The 20,747-nt window shown below is 46.4% G+C and overlaps 1 protein-coding gene and 1 pseudogene across 1 annotated transcript in view; one reads left to right on the top strand and one right to left on the bottom strand.

Moving 5' to 3' along the window:
* The window catches only part of LOC126248203 (uncharacterized), a 988,540-nt gene that overhangs the window by 336,697 nt on the left and 631,096 nt on the right, over positions 1-20,747 (bottom strand). The window contains exons 13-14 of the mRNA XM_049949008.1: positions 12,238-12,448; positions 3,731-3,911 (exon numbers count right to left, since the gene is read on the bottom strand). Of these exons, the coding sequence (XP_049804965.1) occupies positions 3,731-3,911; positions 12,238-12,448 (392 nt within the window). The remainder of the gene's footprint in view (positions 1-3,730; positions 3,912-12,237; positions 12,449-20,747) is intronic.
* Positions 689-806, top strand: LOC126249967 (5S ribosomal RNA; annotated as a pseudogene).

Below are 20,747 nucleotides of genomic sequence, written 5' to 3'. Positions count from 1 at the left end.
CCACACTCGCGTGGTATGAAATAAACTCCAGATTTCCGGAGTCCTAAATCGTCCTTCACTGTCCCTACAAGGGACTTGATCTTTGGCGGCGGACGGTAGACGCATTTGATGTTATGACGTCCTAGAATGCAGCCTATTTTTCCAGATACGTTTCCCGCATATGGTATGTAGGCTGTCGCTTTCGGTGGATCATCATCAGGTGTCGGTTGTGGTGTGGTCTTCTGCTTGAGGGCGCGTCCAATTTGGCGGTCACTGTAGCCGTTCTTCTGGAACACATACTTGAGGTGGTCTAGTTCCGGTTTTAAGCTTTCTTCATCGGAGATCACACGGGCTCTGTGAACCAATGTATTTAGTACTCCTTCTCTTTGTGACGGGTGATGACAGCTGGAGGCGTGAAGGTACAGATCCGTGTGGGTTGTCTTCCGGTAGACGCTGTGTCCTAGTGTTCCCTCAGGCTTTTTCCGTACCAGAACATCCAAGAATGGTAGCTGCCCGTTTTTCTCCACCTCCATGGTGAACTGAATTTGGGGGTGGATAGAGTTGTAAGAACAGTTGGATTACTGTTCCAGATTGAATTTTCAGTATGCAGCGGAGTGTGCGCTGATATGAATCTTCCTGGCAGATTAAAACTGTGTGCCAGACCGAGATTACCAGTGCTCACAGGTTTACTTCCACTAGTAACTCTTCTGCCAACGGCGTTGCCGCAGTGGTAACACAGGTTCCCGTCAGATTACCTAAGTTAAGCGCTGTCGGGCTGGGCCAGCACTTGGATGGGTGACCATCCGGTCTGCCGAGCGCTGTTGACACACGCGCTGCACTCAGCCCTTGTGAGGCAAACTGAGGAGCTACTTGATTGAGAAGTAGCGGCTCCGGTCTCGGAAACTGACATACGGCCGGGAGAGCGGTGTGCTGACCACATGCCCCTCCATATACACAGCCAGTGACACCTATGGGCTGAGGATGACGCGGCGGCCTGTGCGGGAGGGGTTTTAGTTTTTAATAACTCTTCTCCTACGTTCCCAACTTCACTGAAGTTTTCCTGCGAAACTTGCAAAACTAGCGCTCCGGGGAGAAAGGGCATTCTGGAAACAATCCTGCAAACAATCCCCCAGGCTGTGGCTAAGCCACGTCTGTGCAGTATCTTTTCTTCCAGGAGCGCTAATCCTGCAAGTTTTGCAGGAAACATCCTGTGAAGTCTGGAAAGTAGGAGAAAACGTACTGGGGCAAGTACAGCTGTGAGGAGAAGTGCTGACGCGTGCGTGGGTAGCTCAGGTGATAGAGCACTTGCCTGCGAAAGGCAAAGTTGCCGAGTTCGAATGTCGGTCTAACACACAATTTTGATTTGCCAAGAAGTTTCATATCAGCGCACTCTCCACTGCAGAGAGAAAATATCATTCTGGGAACATCCCCCAGGCTTTGGCTAAGCCACGTCTCTGCAACATCCTTTCTTCCAGGAGAGTTAGTCCTGTAAGTTTCACAGGAAAATTTTTGTGAAGTTTGGAAGGTAAGAGAAGAGATACTGGTGGAAGTAAAGCTGTGAGGATAGGTTCTGAGTCGTGATTAAGTAGTTCAGTTGGTTGAACACTTGTCCACGCGAAAGGCAAAGTTTTCTAGTTCGAGCCTCTGTTCGCCACACAGTGTGAATCTCCCAGGAAGTTTCATATCGATACTACTGTTGTCAACAGTAGGTACCGCAAGGAAATGTAAGGAAGGCATATAGGGTATATAACGTCGACATTTGCACTGCTGTGCATTATTTTCCCTACAATACGGATACAAAACTAACTGGAGCAAGAAACCAAACGAGATGCAATAACTTCATAACGAGCCGCGAGAGACCACGTATAAAAAAAAAAGGTTCAAATGTGTGTGAAATCTTATGGGTCTTAACTGCTAAGGTCATCAGTCCCTAAGCTTACACACTACTTAACCTAAATTATCCTAAGGACAAACACACACACCAATGCCCGAGGGAGGACTGGAATCTCCGCCGGGACCAGCCGCACAGTCCATGACTGCAGCGCCTAAGACCGCTCGGCTAGTTCCGCACGGCGACCACGGATCCCGGTTACAAAAATACTCAGAAGGTATGCCTGAACGACCTCTGAAGATTTATCAGTTTAGTTTGGTTCATCTGTAAGGTGTCAGGCAACTCCAACACCTTCCATGAGAACCCTGACATGATAAGCAAATCCAGCAGTATGTCACATAGCTCCGAATAAATCGTGACATTAAATTAACCAAAGTAATACGATTAACGAGTGAGCAAATGGAATACCATAGACTAACACAAGAATGCCTAAATGCATGTCATACCTTCCCACCGTGAAACAGACGCAATTCCAAGGGAAGAAACGAGAACAGAAGCCGAGAGCAGAACCGTGTTAAGCTAGAAGGCCCTACGATAAGGGACGGACACCCCCGTGCCAGCCAACCGTCAGGACCACCCCCCAGTCCATGTTAAAAGATAGAGCCCTCCAGAAGAACAGTATAGATCTTACGATAACACTAAAAGGGCCACACTAGCTACAAGTTTTAGCGTGAGACTTTTTCGCGTCTCTGTTACGTTGCAAACGTTAAAAACATTGCCCCACCACGAAAAGTATAACGTTTCTCATTGGATAGACAAAATTTTTGTAGGCGGAGCTTAAGGTTAACATTGAGACCCTGATTGGTCAGTTGAAAACACAGCCAGATAGCTTTTTTTAAACCAATTTCGGTAAATTGTAATAAGGAGAAGTTAGGAGGGAGTTGCTTCCGAGACAGCGAGCTGCTGTTCCGTCCACCGCCCCCTGACGCTGCCTAACCAACGACAAGGTAATGAATGCACGCGATGCTGCATAACAGCGCATAAAGCTTCACTCAGAACTGCAGAAGTCTCATCTGTTACACCCCCTTTTTACGTAATACTAGTGTCGATCGTCAATTAAATCTCATGGTGTTCACATGTGCTACTTGAAGTAAAAATCTGAAACGCGATGATTTTTCTGTTATATAATTATTGAGAAGCCACATCAGCCACTGTAATTTACGACAACTTAAATAAGTAATTGAAGATAATTGAGGGTCACTGTAGACCATTTTGATAGTTTTCTCTTTTGTGAAACTTAATTTAAACCTAGATTATAGATGTGATATGGCATAGGTCATCCTTCGATCCATTATAGAACTTGGAAACCCATTCAGGGAATATTCGTTCACATTTTTGTTGAACGCAGTTGGTTTTTATCATCCTGTATTAAAACATTTCTTTTTATCAATAGTGCAATTTATAAACAATTTTTTGTGAGTAGAATAAAATTTCCAATGGTCAACTTAACTGCTTTTTCGACGTTATTTTACCAGCTAACTAAAAATAGGAAAGCCTTGAACCCCTTCCACTAAATTTGGTTAGTATTAATATTCTTTTACAGGGAGTGCAGTGGATCTGACGATGAAATCATTAAGTATTTCGTTATATCATCGCTAGTCTCACTGAACTCTTCTGAACTCTACATGTCATGTGTGGTCTGGCGTCTCCTTACCAGCAACAGGTCCCAGGTTCAAAATAGTCAATTCCCTAAAAAACACGCTCAGAGCGTCAATGCGCGAAAGTGGTAGGGAGACACGACTTAGAACAAACAGACACCACGCAGAATGTTAGACATCCTGTACGTAAGGAGGAAGCTGTCAGTTGTTAAAGCGTGCAGAGAGTGCGGCAAAAACAAAGTGCGAAATGTGTGTGACGTACATCTGTCGTTGTATGAGGTTCTGCCAGACAGCCTTGAGCTCCGGTGTCGGAGCCCTGAGCACGATGGTGCGCCTGCGGATGTTCTTCTTGGGATGGCGGCTGAGCTCCGGGCCACAGCCACCCACCGCAGGACTGGCCGCGCCCTCCGCGTTGCCGTCCAGCAGCAGCCTGAACTCGGTCGCTGACACACATGCACACACACACACTTTCCGTACCACCGGCAGAAAAAATGTAAGGCTCTGAGAACGCACCTCCATCTCTGATGGCAACACAAATATATAAATCATGACTTGTTCAACTACAATTACAATGTCTGTATTTCTAAATGGGTTACCAGGTTCATGGTAGGTTGCCTACCTAACGGCTTCCAGGGGCAACAACAACTTGATTTTCAGTATTTCACATAATTACAGGGCGAAATTAAAAAAAATTAAGAGACCGTCATAATCTACTCATTGAGAAATATAATCTTACTTTAAAGGACTTCCTCAGAAACGCAAATGTTATACACTACTGGCCATTAAAATTGCTACACCAAGAAGAAATGCAGATGATAAACGAGTATTCATTTGACAAATATATTATACCAGAACTGATATGTGATTATATTTTCACGCAATTTGGGTGCGTAGATCCTGAGAAATCAGTACCCAGAACAACCAGCTCTGGCCGTAATAACGGCCTTGAAACGCCTGGGCATCGAGTCAAACAGAGCTTGGATGGCGTGTACAGGTACAGCTGCCCATGCAGCTTCAACATGATACCACAGTTCATCAGGAGTAGTGACTGGCGTATTGTGACGAGCCAGTTTCTCGGCCACCATTGACCAGACGTTTTCAATTGGTGAGAGATCTGGAGAATGTGCTGGCCAGGGCAGCAGTCGAACATTTTCTGTATCCAGAAAGGCCCGTACAGGACCTGCAACATGCGGTCGTGCATTATCCAGCTGGAATGTAGGATTTCGCAGGGATCGAATGAAGGGTAGAGCCACGAGTCGTAACACATCTGAAATGTAACGTCCACTGTCCAAAGTGCCGTCAATGCGAACAAGAGGTGACCGAGACGAGTAACCAATGGCACCCAATACCATCACGCCGGGTGATACGCCAGTATGGCGATGACGAATACACGCTTCCAATGTGCGTTCACAGCGATGTCGCCAAACACGGATGCGACCATCATGATGCTGTAAACAGAAACTGGATTCATCCGAAAAAATGACGTTTTGCCATTCGTGCACCCAGGTTCGTCGTTGAGTACACCATCGCAGGCGCTCCTGTCTGTGATGCAGCGTCAAGGGTAACCGCAGCCATGGTCTCCGAGCTGATAGTCCATGCTGCTGCAAACGTCATAGAACTGTTCGTGCAGATGGTTGTTGTCTTGCAAACGTCCCCATCTGTTGACTCAGGGATCGAGACGTGGCTGCACGATCCGTTACAGCCATGCGGATAAGATGCCTGTCATCTCGGTTGCTAGTGATACGAAGCCGTTGGGATCCAGCACGGCGTTCCGTATTACCCTCCTGAACCCACCAATTCCATATTCTGCTAACAGTCGTTGGATCTCGGTCAACGCGAGCAGCAATGTCGCGATAAGATAAACCGCAATCGCGATAGGCTATAATCTGACCTTTATCAAAGTCGGAAACGCGATGGTACGCATTTCTCCTCCTTACACGAGGCATCACAACAACGTTTCACCAGGCAACGCCGGTCAACTGCTGTTTTTGTATGAGAAATCGGTTGGAAACTTTCCTTATGTTAGCACGTTGTAGGTGTCGCCACCGGCGCCAACCTTGTGTGAATGCTCTGAAAAGCTAATCATTTGCATATCACAGCATCTCCTTCCTGTCGGTTAAATTTCGCGTCTGTAGCACGTCATCTTCGTGGTGTAGCAATTTTAACGGCCAGTAGTGTAGTTAGGAACCGGGAATATATCTTGAGGCAGTGTAACTAACAACGCGCAGATTGCCCTGACTATATCCATCCAGTATTTAAAAATGAGAGCACTTAGCGACTTCCAACAAACTTTACACATAATACATCATTTCAATCTCATACAACCATACCAAACCCACACCGTATGATGAACGGAAAAAAAAAATATTGCTACTACACTCCGAGACATAAAAAGAACGATCCACCACGAAGGAATCATCCGAAAGGGATGGAAATTGGTAGGTGTAAAATGCATGTATAGAAAAGCAAATGTTCACTATTTCAGAAAAATGGATGATTTATTCCAGAGAAGTCGATAACCCGTTGGTCCACCTCTGACCCTTATGCAAGCAGTTATTCGGCTTGGCATTGATTGGTAAAGTAGTTAGATGTTCTCCTGAGGGATATTCTGTCCAATTGGCGCATTAGATCTTCAAAATCCCGAGATCGGCGCTATCCATAATGCTCCAGTTGGGGTGAGATCGGATGATCAAACTGGCCAAGGTAGGGTTTGGCAAGCACGAAGACAAGCAATAGAAACTCTAGTCGTGTGCGGGCGTGCGTTATCTTGCTGAAATGTAAGCCCAGGATGGCTTGAAATGAAGGGAAACAAAGCAGGACGTAGAATATCGCCGACGTAACGTTGTGTTGTAAGGGAACAGCGGATGGCAGCCAAAGGGGCCCTGCTATGAAAGGAAATAACACGCGCACTCCTAGTTGTCACGTCGTGTGGCGTCTTTGCTGGTCATCGGGGCTAACTTCGAAGCGGGACTCATCACTGAAGATAATTCTACTCCAGTCAATGAGGTTCCATTCCGGAGACTTGCCTCGAGACACTCTTGGCCGGCCGGTGTGGCGAAGCGGTTCTAGGCGCTTCAGTCTGGAACCGCGTACCGCTACTGTCCCAGGTTCGAATCCTGCCTCGGGCATGGATGTGTGTGATGTCCTTAGGTTAGTTAGGTTTAAGTAGTTCTAAGTTCTAGGGGACTGATGACCATAGATGTTAAGTCCCATAGTGCTCAGAGCCATTTGAAGCATTTGAGACACTCTGGACAACAGTGGGATATCAAGCTGCCTGTCGCCCGACAACAAAGGGGTGATGGCGTGGAGTACCATTTCTTTTCGTAACAGGACCCCCTTGGTTGTCATTCGCGGCTCCCTTACAGCCCACGGGTATGTCGACGATATCCTACATACCAGTTTGTGGCCCTTCATGTTAAAGCATCCTGGGCCTACATTTCAGCAAGGTAATGCCTTCCAGCACACGGAGAGAGTTGCTACTGCCTGTCCTTGCGCTTGGCAAACCCTACCTTGGCAAGCAAGGTCACCGGATCTCTCCCCAATTGATAACGTTTGGGACATTATGTGCGTTGCCCTCCAACCTGCTCGAATATTTTCATTACTAACGCGCTAGTTGGGTAGAATGTGGCAGGATATTCCCTACAAGGACATCCAGTAACTCTATCAATCAATGCCAAGCCAAATAACTGATTGGGCAAGGGCGAGAGGTGGACAACGCGTTGTTGTTCAATTTTTAAAACTCTTTGCCTTGAACAGATCATCCAATTTTTCCGAAATTATAATCGTTTGTTTGTCTCTACATGTACATCAGTGCTATCGATTTCCGTCCCATTCGGATAATTTCATCATGGTGCGTCTTTTTTTTTTGTATTAAAGTGTACATTTTCGCTGTTCATGGAGTAAAACTTTTCAGTGTAAGACTCAGGGTTCCAATTTATAACTTCCTTGCTGCAAACTCTATTCGGAACACATTTCGCAGACAGTAACCACGTATATCACTGGATATATCTGTAAAATTATATCATTGTTCAGCGCACAGTTCAGGAAATACGACGTCATAATCATTGAGCTACGTAAAAATGAAACTTCAGAATGAACTTCTCTAGATATACAAGTGAAATTGTGCACACATACGTGTGAATTATGTTAAGTAATAAAGAGGTAATAGATTAAAACGTCATACATGATGCCACAGTTTTTCACGCATCTCAGTATTTATCGTCATATCTCCTGGACTACACTATGTGATCAAAAGTATCCGGACTCTTGGCTGAAAACTACTTAAAAGTTCGTGGTGCCCTCCATCGGTAATGCTGGAATTAAATATGGTGTTGGCCCACCCTTAGCCTTGAGACAGCTTCCACTATCGCAGGTATACGTTCAATCAAGTGCTGGAAGGTTTCTTGGAGAATGGCAGCCCATTCTTCACGGAGTGCTGCACTGAGGAGAGCTACCGATGTCGGTCGGTGAGGTCTGGCACGAAGTTGGCGTCCCAAAACATCCCGAAGGTGTTGTATAGGATTCAGGTCAGGACTCTGTGTAGGCCAGTCCATTACAGAGATGTTATTGTCATGTAACCACTCCGCGACAGGCCACGCATTATGAACAGGTGCTCGATCGTGTTGAAAGATGCAATCGTCATCCTCGAATTGCTCTTCATCAGTGGGAAGCTCAAAACATCAACAATGCCACGCAAAACAACAAGGGGTGCACATTACGACCCTCTTCAGCTGTAAACAGTCTGTCAGTCAACAAACGAGGTCGGTCTGTACGCTTTTGTGCCGTACGTATCCCTTCACGGTTCCACTTCACCATCACATCGGAAACAGTGGACCTAGGCATATTTAGGAGTTTGAAAATCTCGAGTACAGACGCATGACACAAGTGACTCAGTTCGAAGTCCGTGAGCTCCGCCGATTGCCCCGTTGTGTTCTCTCACGATGTCTAATGACTACTGAGGTCGCTGATATGGAGTACCTGGCAGTAGGTGGCAGCATAATGCACCTAATATGAAAAACGTATGTTCTTGGGGGTGTCCGGATACTTTTGATCACATAGTGTATGGGTCGGATAATTGTATAGTTTTTTAGGCGCACCAGCGATATATGTCGATACTCGAATAGAATTATTAGTAAAGAAGTAATAAATCCAAACGTCATGCATGATGCCACTGTTTTTCACGCATCTCAGTATTTGACGCCCTGTAATTTGTTTTTTTACGTAGCCCAATGTTTATGACGTCTTTTTTGCTGTCCTATGTGTCGTAAAATGATATAAGTTCAGTGATACATTCAGTGGTGTATTGGCTCTGAGCACTATGCGACTTAACTTCTGAGGTCATCAGTCGCCTAGAACTTAGAACTAATTAAACCTAACTAACCTAAGGACATCACACACATCCATGCACGAGGCAGGATTCGAACCTGCGATCGTAGCGGTCACGCGGTTTCAGACTGCAGCGCCTAGAACCGGACGGCCACACCGGCCGGCTCAGTGATGTATGTAAATACTGTTTAAAGAATGTGCCATGAGTATGGTTAGTAGTACAAAAGTAATCAAGTAAAGCGTCGTGCGTCATGTGGCAGTGTTACTACATGAACAGCGAAAATGTAGCAAGCGATAAACTTTTTTCCTTTTATCACATTCTGGGGATCGTCAACGAGAAACAGTTTCGCAAACCTTTGAATTTATCTGTAATGTTTATTTCAAGTCACTAAGTGATCTCATTCTCTAAAACTGCATGACTAAAGTATGCGTATTCGCGCGTCGTGAGTTGCACTACTTTTTCACTCCCTCACACACCTTTGATAGCTAAGTGAGTCTACCTCCACAGCCATTCTTTTCAGAACAGTAAGTGATATGTGTACCATGTTCGGTTGAAATCTGTCCAGCGGCCTAGGAGGACATGTCACAATTACATACATACAGACAGGCATGTAAAGGGTGTTTCACACCTTTTGGGTCACAACCGATTATATTTGTGGTGTCACCGCCAGACACCACACTTGCTAGGTGGTAGCTTTAAATCGGCCGCGGTCCATTAGTACATGTCGGACCCGCGTGTCGCCACTGACAGTGATCGCAGACCGAGCGCCACCACACGGCAGGTCTCGAGAGACTTACTAGCACTCGCCCCAGTTGTACGGACGACGTAGCTAGCGATGCACACTGACGAAGCCTCGCTCATTTGCAGAGCCGATAGTTAGAATAGCCTTCAGCTAAGTCAATGGCTACGACCTAGCAAGGCGCCATTAGCATTACATAGCTTGTATCTAAAGAGTCTCACTTGTATCGTCAAGAGCGATGTACCACAAGGATGGATTAAAGTTAAGTATTCCAGGAGCTACGTACTTTTCTTTATAGCATTCATTACGTATCCTGTTTCAGACCTATCTACTAGCCTGCGTGAGTTAACGCGTGCCTTTCGGCTACTTCCGAGTGGCGTGGCTTTCTTGTTACGCCACAACAATATTGAGATAGGAAAACAATGGTCTGAAACGCATATGTATTGTGTTATGGACATACAGATCATACACCACTTAAAAACAACACAGCTCATAGTAACTGTTCAAAGTGATGACCGCCAGTCTCAATACTTGCCTAGCAGTAGCTGATGAAGTTATGCCGCACCCTCTCAAAGATTCCTGGTGTCTGTTGTGTTAGGAGCCAGGCAGCTTGGACCCTAGCAAGCATGTCTTCATCCGTTTCTATGGTGGTTTCATACCAAGGTCTTGACGTTATCCGAGAGGAAAAAATCCAAAGGTGTGAGAGCCGGCTGGCCATGGGACAGGATCTCACCTCCCAATCCAACAATGAGGGTACCTGTTATTCAGGTGCTCGCAGACATTAACATCAAAGAGGGCTGCTGCACTGTTGTACTGAAACCACATCCTGTCGGTAACAACAAGGGGTACAATCGCAAGGAACTGTGGCAGCACATCTCTCAGGAACACCACGTACCGTGGACCAGTCAAACAGGGAGGCAGCAGATAAAATCCTATTAGGAGATCTTATTATGCAGTGTACACTGTGTATGTTCATGACACATTAAACAAGCACTTCCGACCACTAATTCCCTGTCTCAATATAATCGGTTGTGGAGCTACTATCACTTGTTTCAGTTTGACCCAAAAGCTTTGAGACACCCTGTACAAGTACACTACTGGCCATTAAAATTGCTACACCACGAAGATGACGTGCTACAGCGTGAAATTTAACCGACAGGATGAAGATGCTGTGATATGCAAATGATTAGCTTTGCACAGCATTCACAGAAGGTTAGCGCCGGTGGCGAAACCTACAACGTGCTGACATGAGGAAAGTTTTCAACCAATTTCAGATACACAAACTGCAGTTGACCGGCGTTGCCTGGTGAAACGTTGTTGTGATGCCTCGTGCAAGGAGGAGAAATGCGTACCATCACGTTTCCGACTTTGATAAACGTCGGATTGTAGCCTATCGCGATTGCGGTTTATCGTATCACGACATTGCTGCTCGCGTTGGTCGAGATCCAGTGACTGTTAGCAGAATATGGAATCGGTGGGTTCAGGAGGGTAATACGGAACGCCGTGCTGGATCCCAACGGCTTCGTATCACTAGCAGTCGAGATGACAGGCATCTTATCCGCATGGCTGTAACGTGTCGTGCAGCCACGTCTCGATCCCTGAGTCAACAGATGGAGACGTTTGCAAGACAACAACCATCTGCACGAATAGTTCGACGACGTTTGCTGCAGCATGGACTATCAGCTCGGAGGCCATGGCTGCGGTTACCCTTGACGCTGCATCACAGACAGGAGCGCCTGCGATGGTGTACTCTACGACGAACTTGGGTGCACGAATGGCAAAACGTCATTTTTTCGGATGAATCCAGGTTCTGTTTACAGCATCATGATGGTCGCATCTGTGTTTAGCGACATCGCGGTGAACGCACATTGGAAGCGTGTATTCGTCATCGCCATACTGGCGTATCACCCGGCGTGATGGTATGGGGTGCCATTGGTTACACGTCTCGGTCAGCTCTTGTTCTCACTGACGTCACTTTGAACAGTGGAGGTTACATTTCAGATGTGTTACGACCCGTGGCTCTACCCTTCATTCGATCCCTGTGAAACCCTACATTTCAGCAGGATAATGCACGACAGCATGTTGCAGGTCCTGTACGGGCCTTTCTGGATACAGAAAATGTTCGACTGCTGCCCTGGCCAGCACATTCTCCAGATCTCTCACCAATTGAAAACGCCTGGTCAATGGTGGTCGTGAAACTGGTTCGTCACAATACGCCAGTCACTACTCTTGATGAACTGTGGTATCGTGTTGAAGCTGCACGGGCAGCTGTACCTGTACACGCCATCCAAGCTCTGTTTGACTCAATGCCCTGGCGTATCAAGGCCGTTATTACGGCCAGAGGTGCTTGTTCTGGGTACTGATTTCTCAGGATCTATGCACCCAAATTGCATGGAAATGTAATCACATGTCAGTTCTAGTATAATATATTTGTCCAATGAATATCCGTTTGGTATTGGTGTAGCAATTTTAATGGCCAGTAGTGTACATCAATTTTTGTAATAAATATGGATATAAGTCCGTGGGAAGCGATCTGACTATAGGCCAGTCCTACCGATGCGGATCATTCTGACAGCCACAGAAGAATTTCAAAAGCTCAGATGAACCCTCATACTGTCAATATTGTCAAAAACTTACTCTATATGTGCAGATGCTATGTAGGCAGGTTCAGTATAGCAGTGTCTAGACAAATGGTAATAGGTACCTTTTTTCCTGATGTTGAAGCACGCCTGCGAGACGGAGAGGAGCGGTACGGGCTCCTCGGTGACGAAGAGGACGCGGTCTCTGGAGACGGTGGCGAGCAGCAGCAGGTCTGAGAACAGCAGCGCCCAGAAGGGCCGCGTAGACCGCCCCTCCACCCGTGTCAGGTCGCCGCCGAAGATCCATTGCCTGCCCGGAGAGTTCAGCGCGAACGGCTGCGGGCCGAACAACCAGCTGCTTCAGCGTCACTTATCTCAACCAGCTGTTAGTCAGAATCATACTCTAGGAGCGGAAATTAGTCCCGCCAGGATAGCCGAGAGCGCTAACGCGCTGCTTCCTGGACTCGGGTAGGAGCGTCGGCCCCGGATCGAATCCGCGCGGCGGATTAACGACGACGGCCGGTGTGCCGGCCAGCCTGGATGTGGTTTTTAGGTGGTTTTCCACATCCTACTAGGTGAATACCGGGCTGGTCCCCACTTCCCGCCCCAGTTACAACGACCCGCAGACATTGGGAACACATTCACATTATTTCACGATTTATAATAGACGCAGACAGCTGGGGGAACACTAAGTCCGTCCCAGGGAGTATGGGTTGGCGGCAGGAAGGGCATCCGGCCACCCCTTAAAATTAACCATGCCAGATCCGTACTTGACCCTGCGCACAGTGCGGGATAAAGGCAGTAGCGAAAGAAAGAAAGATTCTAGGAATGGAAAGTACTCACAGGAGAAGTCGTAGAGAAAGTGCTTACCTTACAGGGGACTATGAGGAGCGCGAGGAAAGTAATGACTGATATTTTATCTACTAAAGTTTTTAATTTTTTAAAAAAAAAAATGTTCAGATGTGTGTGAAATCTTATGGGACTTAACTGCCAAGGTCATCAGTCCCTAAGCTTACACAATACTTGATCTAAATTATCCTAAGGACAAACACACACACACCCATGCCCGAGGGAGGACTCGAACCTCCGTCAGGACCAACCGCACAGTCCATGACTGCAGCGCCTTAGTTTAAGTTTTCAAACAACACTATTGTCCCCTTCAGAGTACTTCCCTTCAGCAGCTATACACCGGCGGAGTCGTCATCCCCAGGCTTTGTAGCAGCACTGAAAGGCTTCAACTTGTAAGGCCTTTAACATGTCGACACATTCTTTTGAATGTTCTCTAGAGTCTGAAAACGACGTCCTTTCTTAAGATTTTTTCAATTTCGGGAAAAGAAAAAGTCATAAGGACTCAGATCAGGTGAATATGGGGACTCTAGAACAACAGGAATGCCTTTTAGGTAAAAAATTCCGTGGTGGAAGTGGTCTCGTGACATGAAGCGTTGTCATGATGCAGTATCCACTTGTCTGGAATGTCTGGTCTCACGCGATTCACCCTTTCAAGGGTATCTTTGTAAAACACTTGACAGTTTGTTCTGGAGGAACAATCTCAGCGCCGGCCGGAGTGGCCGTGCGGTTCTAGGCGCTACAGTCTGGAACCGATCGACCGCTACGGTCGCAGGTTCGAATCCTGCCTCGGACATGGATGTGTGTGATGTCCTTAGGTTAGTTAGGTTTAAGTAGTTCTAAGTTCTAGGGGACTGATGACCTCAGATGTTAAGTCCCGCCGGCCGCGGTGGTCTAGTGGTTCTGGCGCTGCAGTCCGGAACCGCGGGACTGCTACGGTCGCAGGTTCGAATCCTGCCTCGGGCATGGGTGTATGTGATGTCCTTAGGTTAGTTAGGTTTAAGTAGTTCTAAGTTCTAGGGGACTTATGACCTAAGATGTTGAGTCCCATAGTGCTCAGAGCCATTTGAACCATTTTTTTGTTAAGTCCCATAGTGCTCAGAGCCATTTGAACTCTTTGAACAATCTCACAAGAGCATGCACACGTTCGACGTTTTCGTCGGTTTTTGAAGTTACAAGTCCCCCTGAGTGAGATTTACCTTCAACGTGTTCTCGACCTTCCAAAAATGATATTCGCCAACGAAAAATTTTAGCTCTTGATAAGGAATGTTCCCCACAGGCCTGCTTCAACTTTTCCAAGGTCACATTCGTGGATTCCCCATGTTTAACGCAAAACTTGATTCCATAACACTGCTGTAAATTCCGCTGTTGCATTTTCGTAAAACACAACAAAAACACAACTTCGTTGATGGCGCTCTCAAAAATCACATGTTGACTGTACGGAGCTGAAACTCGGACTGAGCCTGTGGAAGGGATGAACACACCGGTGTACACAAGGAGAACAACACAGCGTTGCCAGATCGCTCGCAGTGTTATCAGTCTCATTACTTGTCTCACACACCTCGTATATCGTAAAATAATCACATTCCTTGAAGTAAGAAGAAAAAGTGCTTTTCACTGACAGACTGAGACATTGTCGGCTTGCCCTCGTGCTTTAAGTCGTGTCTCTACACAAAATTCAAGTGACGCCAGTCAAGTAGTGTCAGCAATGTTGCATCTGGAAAACACCCATATTCCAATTATGCCACGCTACTGTAGCCACTTTTTGCCATGTCACCAAAAATTAAAGTTATTTTAACTTTCTCATGCCACTACCCTCCCTCCACTATCGATTAACATGATTCGACTGCGCATCAGAGAGATGAAAAAGGAAGGAAGATTAGTGTTTAACGTCTCTTCGAGAACGAGTTCAGCAGAGACAGAGCACAAGCTGGGATTGTTTTATTTAAGGATGGGTGAAGAAATCGGCCGTGCCCTCACAACGGAAGCGTTGAGGCATTTGCCTAGATTAGGGAAATCACAGTGAGATGAAGGAAGGGGTGGAGGGAGGAGTGAGATCGTATCGGTTCACGGAGATCGTGAAACCTCCTGCCACCGAAAGAATATTTTGTTAGAAATTTAACATGTTTAGCAATTTCTAAGTTTCTCAGGTAACCTTCAGAAAATAAAATGCAAGGGGCTTCAAAAAGTAAGTTACCCATTATTATTGTAGGTCAAGTAACTTTTAATGACTTTTGCGCTATACTGCAAAGTGACACTGATACGTGACACTGTTTTCCAACATAGTCACCAAGACTTTGTGAACAGTGTAGGAATGTTCTACTAGTCGTTCGATTCCTCGATAACACAAATCCACTCACTGGGCACACAGCCATTAGAGGACTGCTGCGTAAACGTCCTCATCGTCGGAAAATCTATTTCCCCCTGATGTTTTTCCTCGATTACTTGGACATTGTCCTCTGTGTTCCATTTAGATGGACTTCCTTCCCGATCAGCATCACCCACATTTGTGCGGCCTTGGTCAAATTTATGACACCATTTCACAAATGCTGGACGCGACATTGCATTTGGTCCATATACCACCAGAATTTCACGGTGAATCTGTGTCCAATTTAAGTGTTTTGGCCCGCGTACTTTAACTTTGGACTACGTTTCCACTTGCCATGTGGCAAGTGCCATTTAACTTCCACACCGTGTTTCACCTCTTACCTGAAACGCAGCAGAACTGTCCATGCAAGAAACCCAGATCATGTACAGTCTTCTGACAGTGTGCCAGTCTCGTTGCGCAATGGCCTTAGCGTGAGATGACACTTTTAACTTTCATTCTGAAGTCCGCTCTTAGCATGAAAATCAAGTCTTGAAAGTGGCACTGTAATATGGAAAATTACAAGCTATGTTAAACGCAAGATGTACTGTCCAGTCACATTAACTCGACTGAGCCGTGCTTGGCTCGTGTTCGTGCCATCTCTTATTTAACACCCTGTTTTACCATACTGCAGCCTCGTTACGTTAATTTTCAATTACTAGTGTCACTGAGTTGCTGCCTTGCCTGATCGTGAGCGGCGACAGCAGCGCTTATCGATATAGGCCCTGCCTTATTATCTTTGCTGGACTGCTATTACTTCTCGGTCGTCGTGTGTCGTGCAGTGAGTTGGAACGCGTCAGCAGTGGAGTTCGGACCTGGCAGACGGACAGTTGAGACGCGGCAGAAGTTCGGTCGGGTTGGAGCGGGAGTGAGGTTCGGATAGCCATAACTCGCCCGATCGTTGCCGGCACACATGGCTTGAGTGAGAAAGGTCTTAGTTGATCGTCGGCTGGACCGGACGACGTGTATTTGCTCGCCGATCGCTTATGTGTTGGCGGTGTGTGGCTCAACGCGTGGTTCGTTCTTGTGATTGCACAATCACTGCTTTTAGCATTGGTCGCGTTCTTCGTCCAAGTGCTTGTGAAATTGTGTGTAGCCTGTGATGTCGACTGGCCAGTTATTTTAGTGCTGTCTCCGTGCTGATATGTAGCAGTTGGTCGGTTGGCGCAGTCGCGTCGTAGCACCAGTGGGGCATGCAGCGCCAGGCAGGCGCGGATAGCCGTCACTCGCCGATGATTGCCGACACACATGATTTGAGTGGGGACGACTTTGGTTGATCGTCGGTCGGTCGTCTTGTTGGACGACGTATATTTGGCCGGCGTTCGCTTATGTGTTGCCTGTGTGTGCCAACTCGTGATTCGTTTTGCTCAGTCACTGTCGTTAGCATTGTCTAGTTCTTCGAGCAAGTGTTCGTGAAACTGTGTGTAGTTTATGTGGTTTGACTGACAAGTATTTAAAAAAAATGGTTCAAATGGCTCTGAGCACTATGGGACTCAACTGCTGTGGTCATAAGTCCCCTAGAACTTAGAACTACTTAAACCTAAATAACCTAAGGACAGCACACAGCACCCAGCCATCACGAGGCAGAGAAAATCCCTGACCCCGCCGGGAATCGAACCCGGGAACCCGGGCGTGGGAAGCGAGAACGCTACCGCACGACCACGAGATGCGGTTAAGTATTTAAAGGTTGTCGGCGTACTGGCTCTGAATTGGTCGGTTGGTGTGGAGGAAGGACAGGATAGCCATCACTCGCCCGACGATTGCCGACACACACGTTTGAGTGGCAACGACCTTGCTTGGCCGTTTGGTCGGTCGACTGATTAGACGACGTGTATTTGGGTCGTCAACCGCTTATGGGTTGTCTGTGATCCGTTCTGGTTATTGTTCCAGTCTCCGCTGTTAGCATCGTTTGAGTTTTGGTGCAAGTGTGGAGCGGAACTGATCTTGATCATTGGTCAGTTGACTGTCTGTCGGTTGGGTTCCCAGCGGATTGAAAATGGTTGGGCCGACTGCCTGTCTCACCTAAGCGAGCGTTATTGTTTGAATTCTAGGCCGACCCTCGAACATCTGAGCGCCCTTGGGTGTACTGCCCTACTTTTTTAATTTGTTACTGTTGTTTGTACTTGTATGGCTTCTAGCCGTTTTTTTTTAAAAAAATTAGAGTTGTTTTGCTCTTAAGGCCTTCAGCCTAGTTTAAAAAACTGTTTCACGTAAGAACTCGGCCTTCTAAAGGTTTTTAATGATGTCGTATTTTATCCGGCCGGAGTGGCCGTGCGGTTCTAGGCGCTACAGTCTGGAGCCGAGCGACCGCTACGGTCGCAGGTTCGAATCCTGCCTCGGGCATGGATGTGTGTGATGTCCTTAGGTTAGTTGGGTTTAATTAGTTCTAAGTTCTAGGCGATTGATGACCTCAGAAGTTAAGTCGCATAGTGCTCAGAGCCATTTGAACCATTTTTTTTGGTTGTATTTTAAGTCTTGGGCCTTCAGCCGATTTTGAGTTTGAGTTGTTTCTAAGGCCTTCAGCTTAAATTAAAGTAGTTTCACGTAAGGCCTTTGGTATTTAAAAAATTATGGAGTTTTAAGTGTTAGGCCTTCAGCCGATTTGAATTTAACATGTTACTCCAGCCTAACTAAAGAGCTGTTTTAAGAGAAGTCTTGCCTTTTAAATTTATGATTATGCTTGCGTTTTAAGTTATTGGCCTTCAGCCGTTTTTAAATTAAAGTGGCTTTCAGCTGGTAATTAAGTCCCAAAGATTAAAGCAGTGTGTTAAAAAAAATTTTTTTTTTTGGATATTGCAATGTTTGATCAAATAATAAAGTTGTAAGTTCGAGTGTAACTGACGGCCCTTTATTTTGGCCCCTTTCCACAATTTATACTATCTGTACTGTCCTGCGGGTTAAACACGCGTTTCAATGACCATCTATGAAAAGCCTGAATAACCACCTGTTGCAGCGCGCGCGGACCCCTGTGAGAATTCCAGGAAGCGAGTCAGTGAGATTCTGGAAGTTACCGGCAGGGATGTGGGGTCATGCCGACTCCAGTGCCGTGGGCACCTGGACTAGGTTTCTCGGTTGAGAAGGGCAGATTCGTACTTGTGTTGATCCACTGTGCCTTCCACCCAGCGAATGCCACAAAGACATTCCCCAGACTATAACTCTCCCTTCTCCTTTCCTTTCGGATGTTTAACGCCTTACACGCTGACGGCCATCTGACCGATGGACCAAAAACGTGATTCACCAGAAAAGGCCATCTGCCACCACTCAGCGGACGTCCAGATGTGGTATTGAGGTGCAAATTCCAGCCTCCGTCGCCGATGAACAGCAGTTAGCATAGATGAATGAACGAGGTGCATACTGCAGAGGCCCATACGCAGTAATATTTGCCGAAGAGATGATGTTGGTAGCCCCTTGGTTGATGTGGGCGGTAAGTTTTTCAACACTTGCACGTCTATTCGCATGTACTCATCTCCCAGCCGTCGTTCATTTCTGTGATCTATGCCCCATGGTGCATATACCACGCTTGCCTCGGTGCCGGTTTTGGGTAGCGCCATTTTTCAGAGCACGGTATCCTTTAACCACGGCGGCACGCAAACAGTTCAGAGGGTTAGCCGTTTCGGAAATACTTCCACCTTAGACCCAAAAGCAAATGATTATGTCTATTTGGACGTCAGATAAATCGATCGGTTTCCGCATAACGACAACGACTAAACCGTTTTCCGCGTCCCCCTCCCCGCCACCCCACCACCCCCCGCAACTTGCTTTATATACTCTCCACTGTTAATGTTGCTATCTGCAGTCTGTGAGTGATTATTGCACGTTGACATCGAGCACAGGCGGTGGTCACATTAATGTGGCAGGACCGTGTATTTTCCAACTGTTCGACTGACCAGCTGCAGAGACGTTCCACTCGGGAAAAAAGAGCCGTACCTGCTGCCGATAACAAATACGATACGCTTCGTAAGCATAAGTATCGTCCGAAGACCTTTGTACACAATTGCGGAACTATGTGAAATAAAAGCGAGTCACTCTTAATTTCTTAAAGTGTAAATTGCAACATTATCTAATTTGTGGAAGTTTGCAGCAGTTACAGTCCTTAAATCAATTGCATGACACATGAATCCAAAATTTTTGAATGTATTTAAAAAGACGTATTTTTATTAATCTTAAGTTTTTGTAAAGCGCTGCTCTACGCACTAATGTAACTTTTTATCATTATATAAACACATTTTACAAGTTTATGTTTCATCGTTATTATTATTTAAATCGTAGGTACCAGTGATTCGTTAAAAGTGGGGTGACCGAAAATTAAATTTGTGGTTAGGGAAAACTGACTCGTGTCACCCCCCCAGGACCCATCTTTGGATCTGTGTGTGTGTGTGTGTGTGTGTGTGTGTGTGTGTGTGTGTGTGTGTCCAGCGCCTGAATTTCTAGATATCAGCAGTCAGTCTGTTTTCGTCGGATGTCGCAAGAAACACTTGAAAGAATGATTTATTGTGAATAGCCTGATCGACATTTTGAAGTATTCTGTTTTCTACATATATACGTGGAATAAATTACACTTTAGAAGAACTTGCATTACTTTCTTTTACAAGTGTAGGAAATTACTGCAATGCTACTGAGGTAATTAGTTTGAACTCAATAAGTAATTAATGTTTTATCACTGTACTTTCTTCTTTTCTTTTGCTTGCGCCTTGTTCCCGCAAATACGCAGGGTCGGCATGGTTATTCGGATTTGGCAATGTTAGATTAAGGGGTAGCCGGATGCCCTTACTGCCGCCACCCCGTACCCCCGCAGGACGGACTAGTGTAATCCATGGAATAATGCGAAAGTGTCCAGATGTCTGCGTGCCATGTAACTGAGGCGGGGTGTGGGGACCAGCCCGGTATTCACCTAGGGGCCGGCCGGGGTGGCCGTGCGGTTCTAGGCACTTCTGTCCGGAACCGAGTGACTGCTACGGTCGCAGGTTCGAATCCTGCCTCGGGCTTGGATGCGTGTGATGTACTTAGATTAGTTAGGTTTAAGTAGTTCTAAGTTCTAGGGGACTGATGATCTCAGATGTTGAGTCCCATAGTGCTCAGAGCCACTTGAACCATATTAACCTTGGGGGATGTGGAAAACCGCCTAAAAACCACATCCATGCTTGCCGGCACACCGACCGTCGTCGTTAATCCGCCAGGTAGATTCGATCCGGGGCCGGCGCGCCTACCCGAGTCCACGAAGCAGCGCAGTAGCGTTGTCGGCTAACGTGGCGGGTACATTTATCACTGCACTGTCGATCAATAAATAAAAATGTGAATAATTTGTTCTCTATGATAATATCACAGCAATAATCAGTACAAAACTGATTATAACTTAACAGAAGAGTAGTACTCTCCTTCTGTGAGTACTTTGTTTACGAACTTGCAAACTGTTAGGAATTGTGG

The sequence above is a fragment of the Schistocerca nitens genome, chromosome 3, assembly GCF_023898315.1.
Source record: "Schistocerca nitens isolate TAMUIC-IGC-003100 chromosome 3, iqSchNite1.1, whole genome shotgun sequence".
In the NCBI taxonomy this organism is placed as follows: domain Eukaryota; kingdom Metazoa; phylum Arthropoda; class Insecta; order Orthoptera; family Acrididae; genus Schistocerca; species Schistocerca nitens.
Note: the sequence above shows the minus strand (reverse complement) of the source record. Positions and strands in the feature narration are given on the sequence as shown.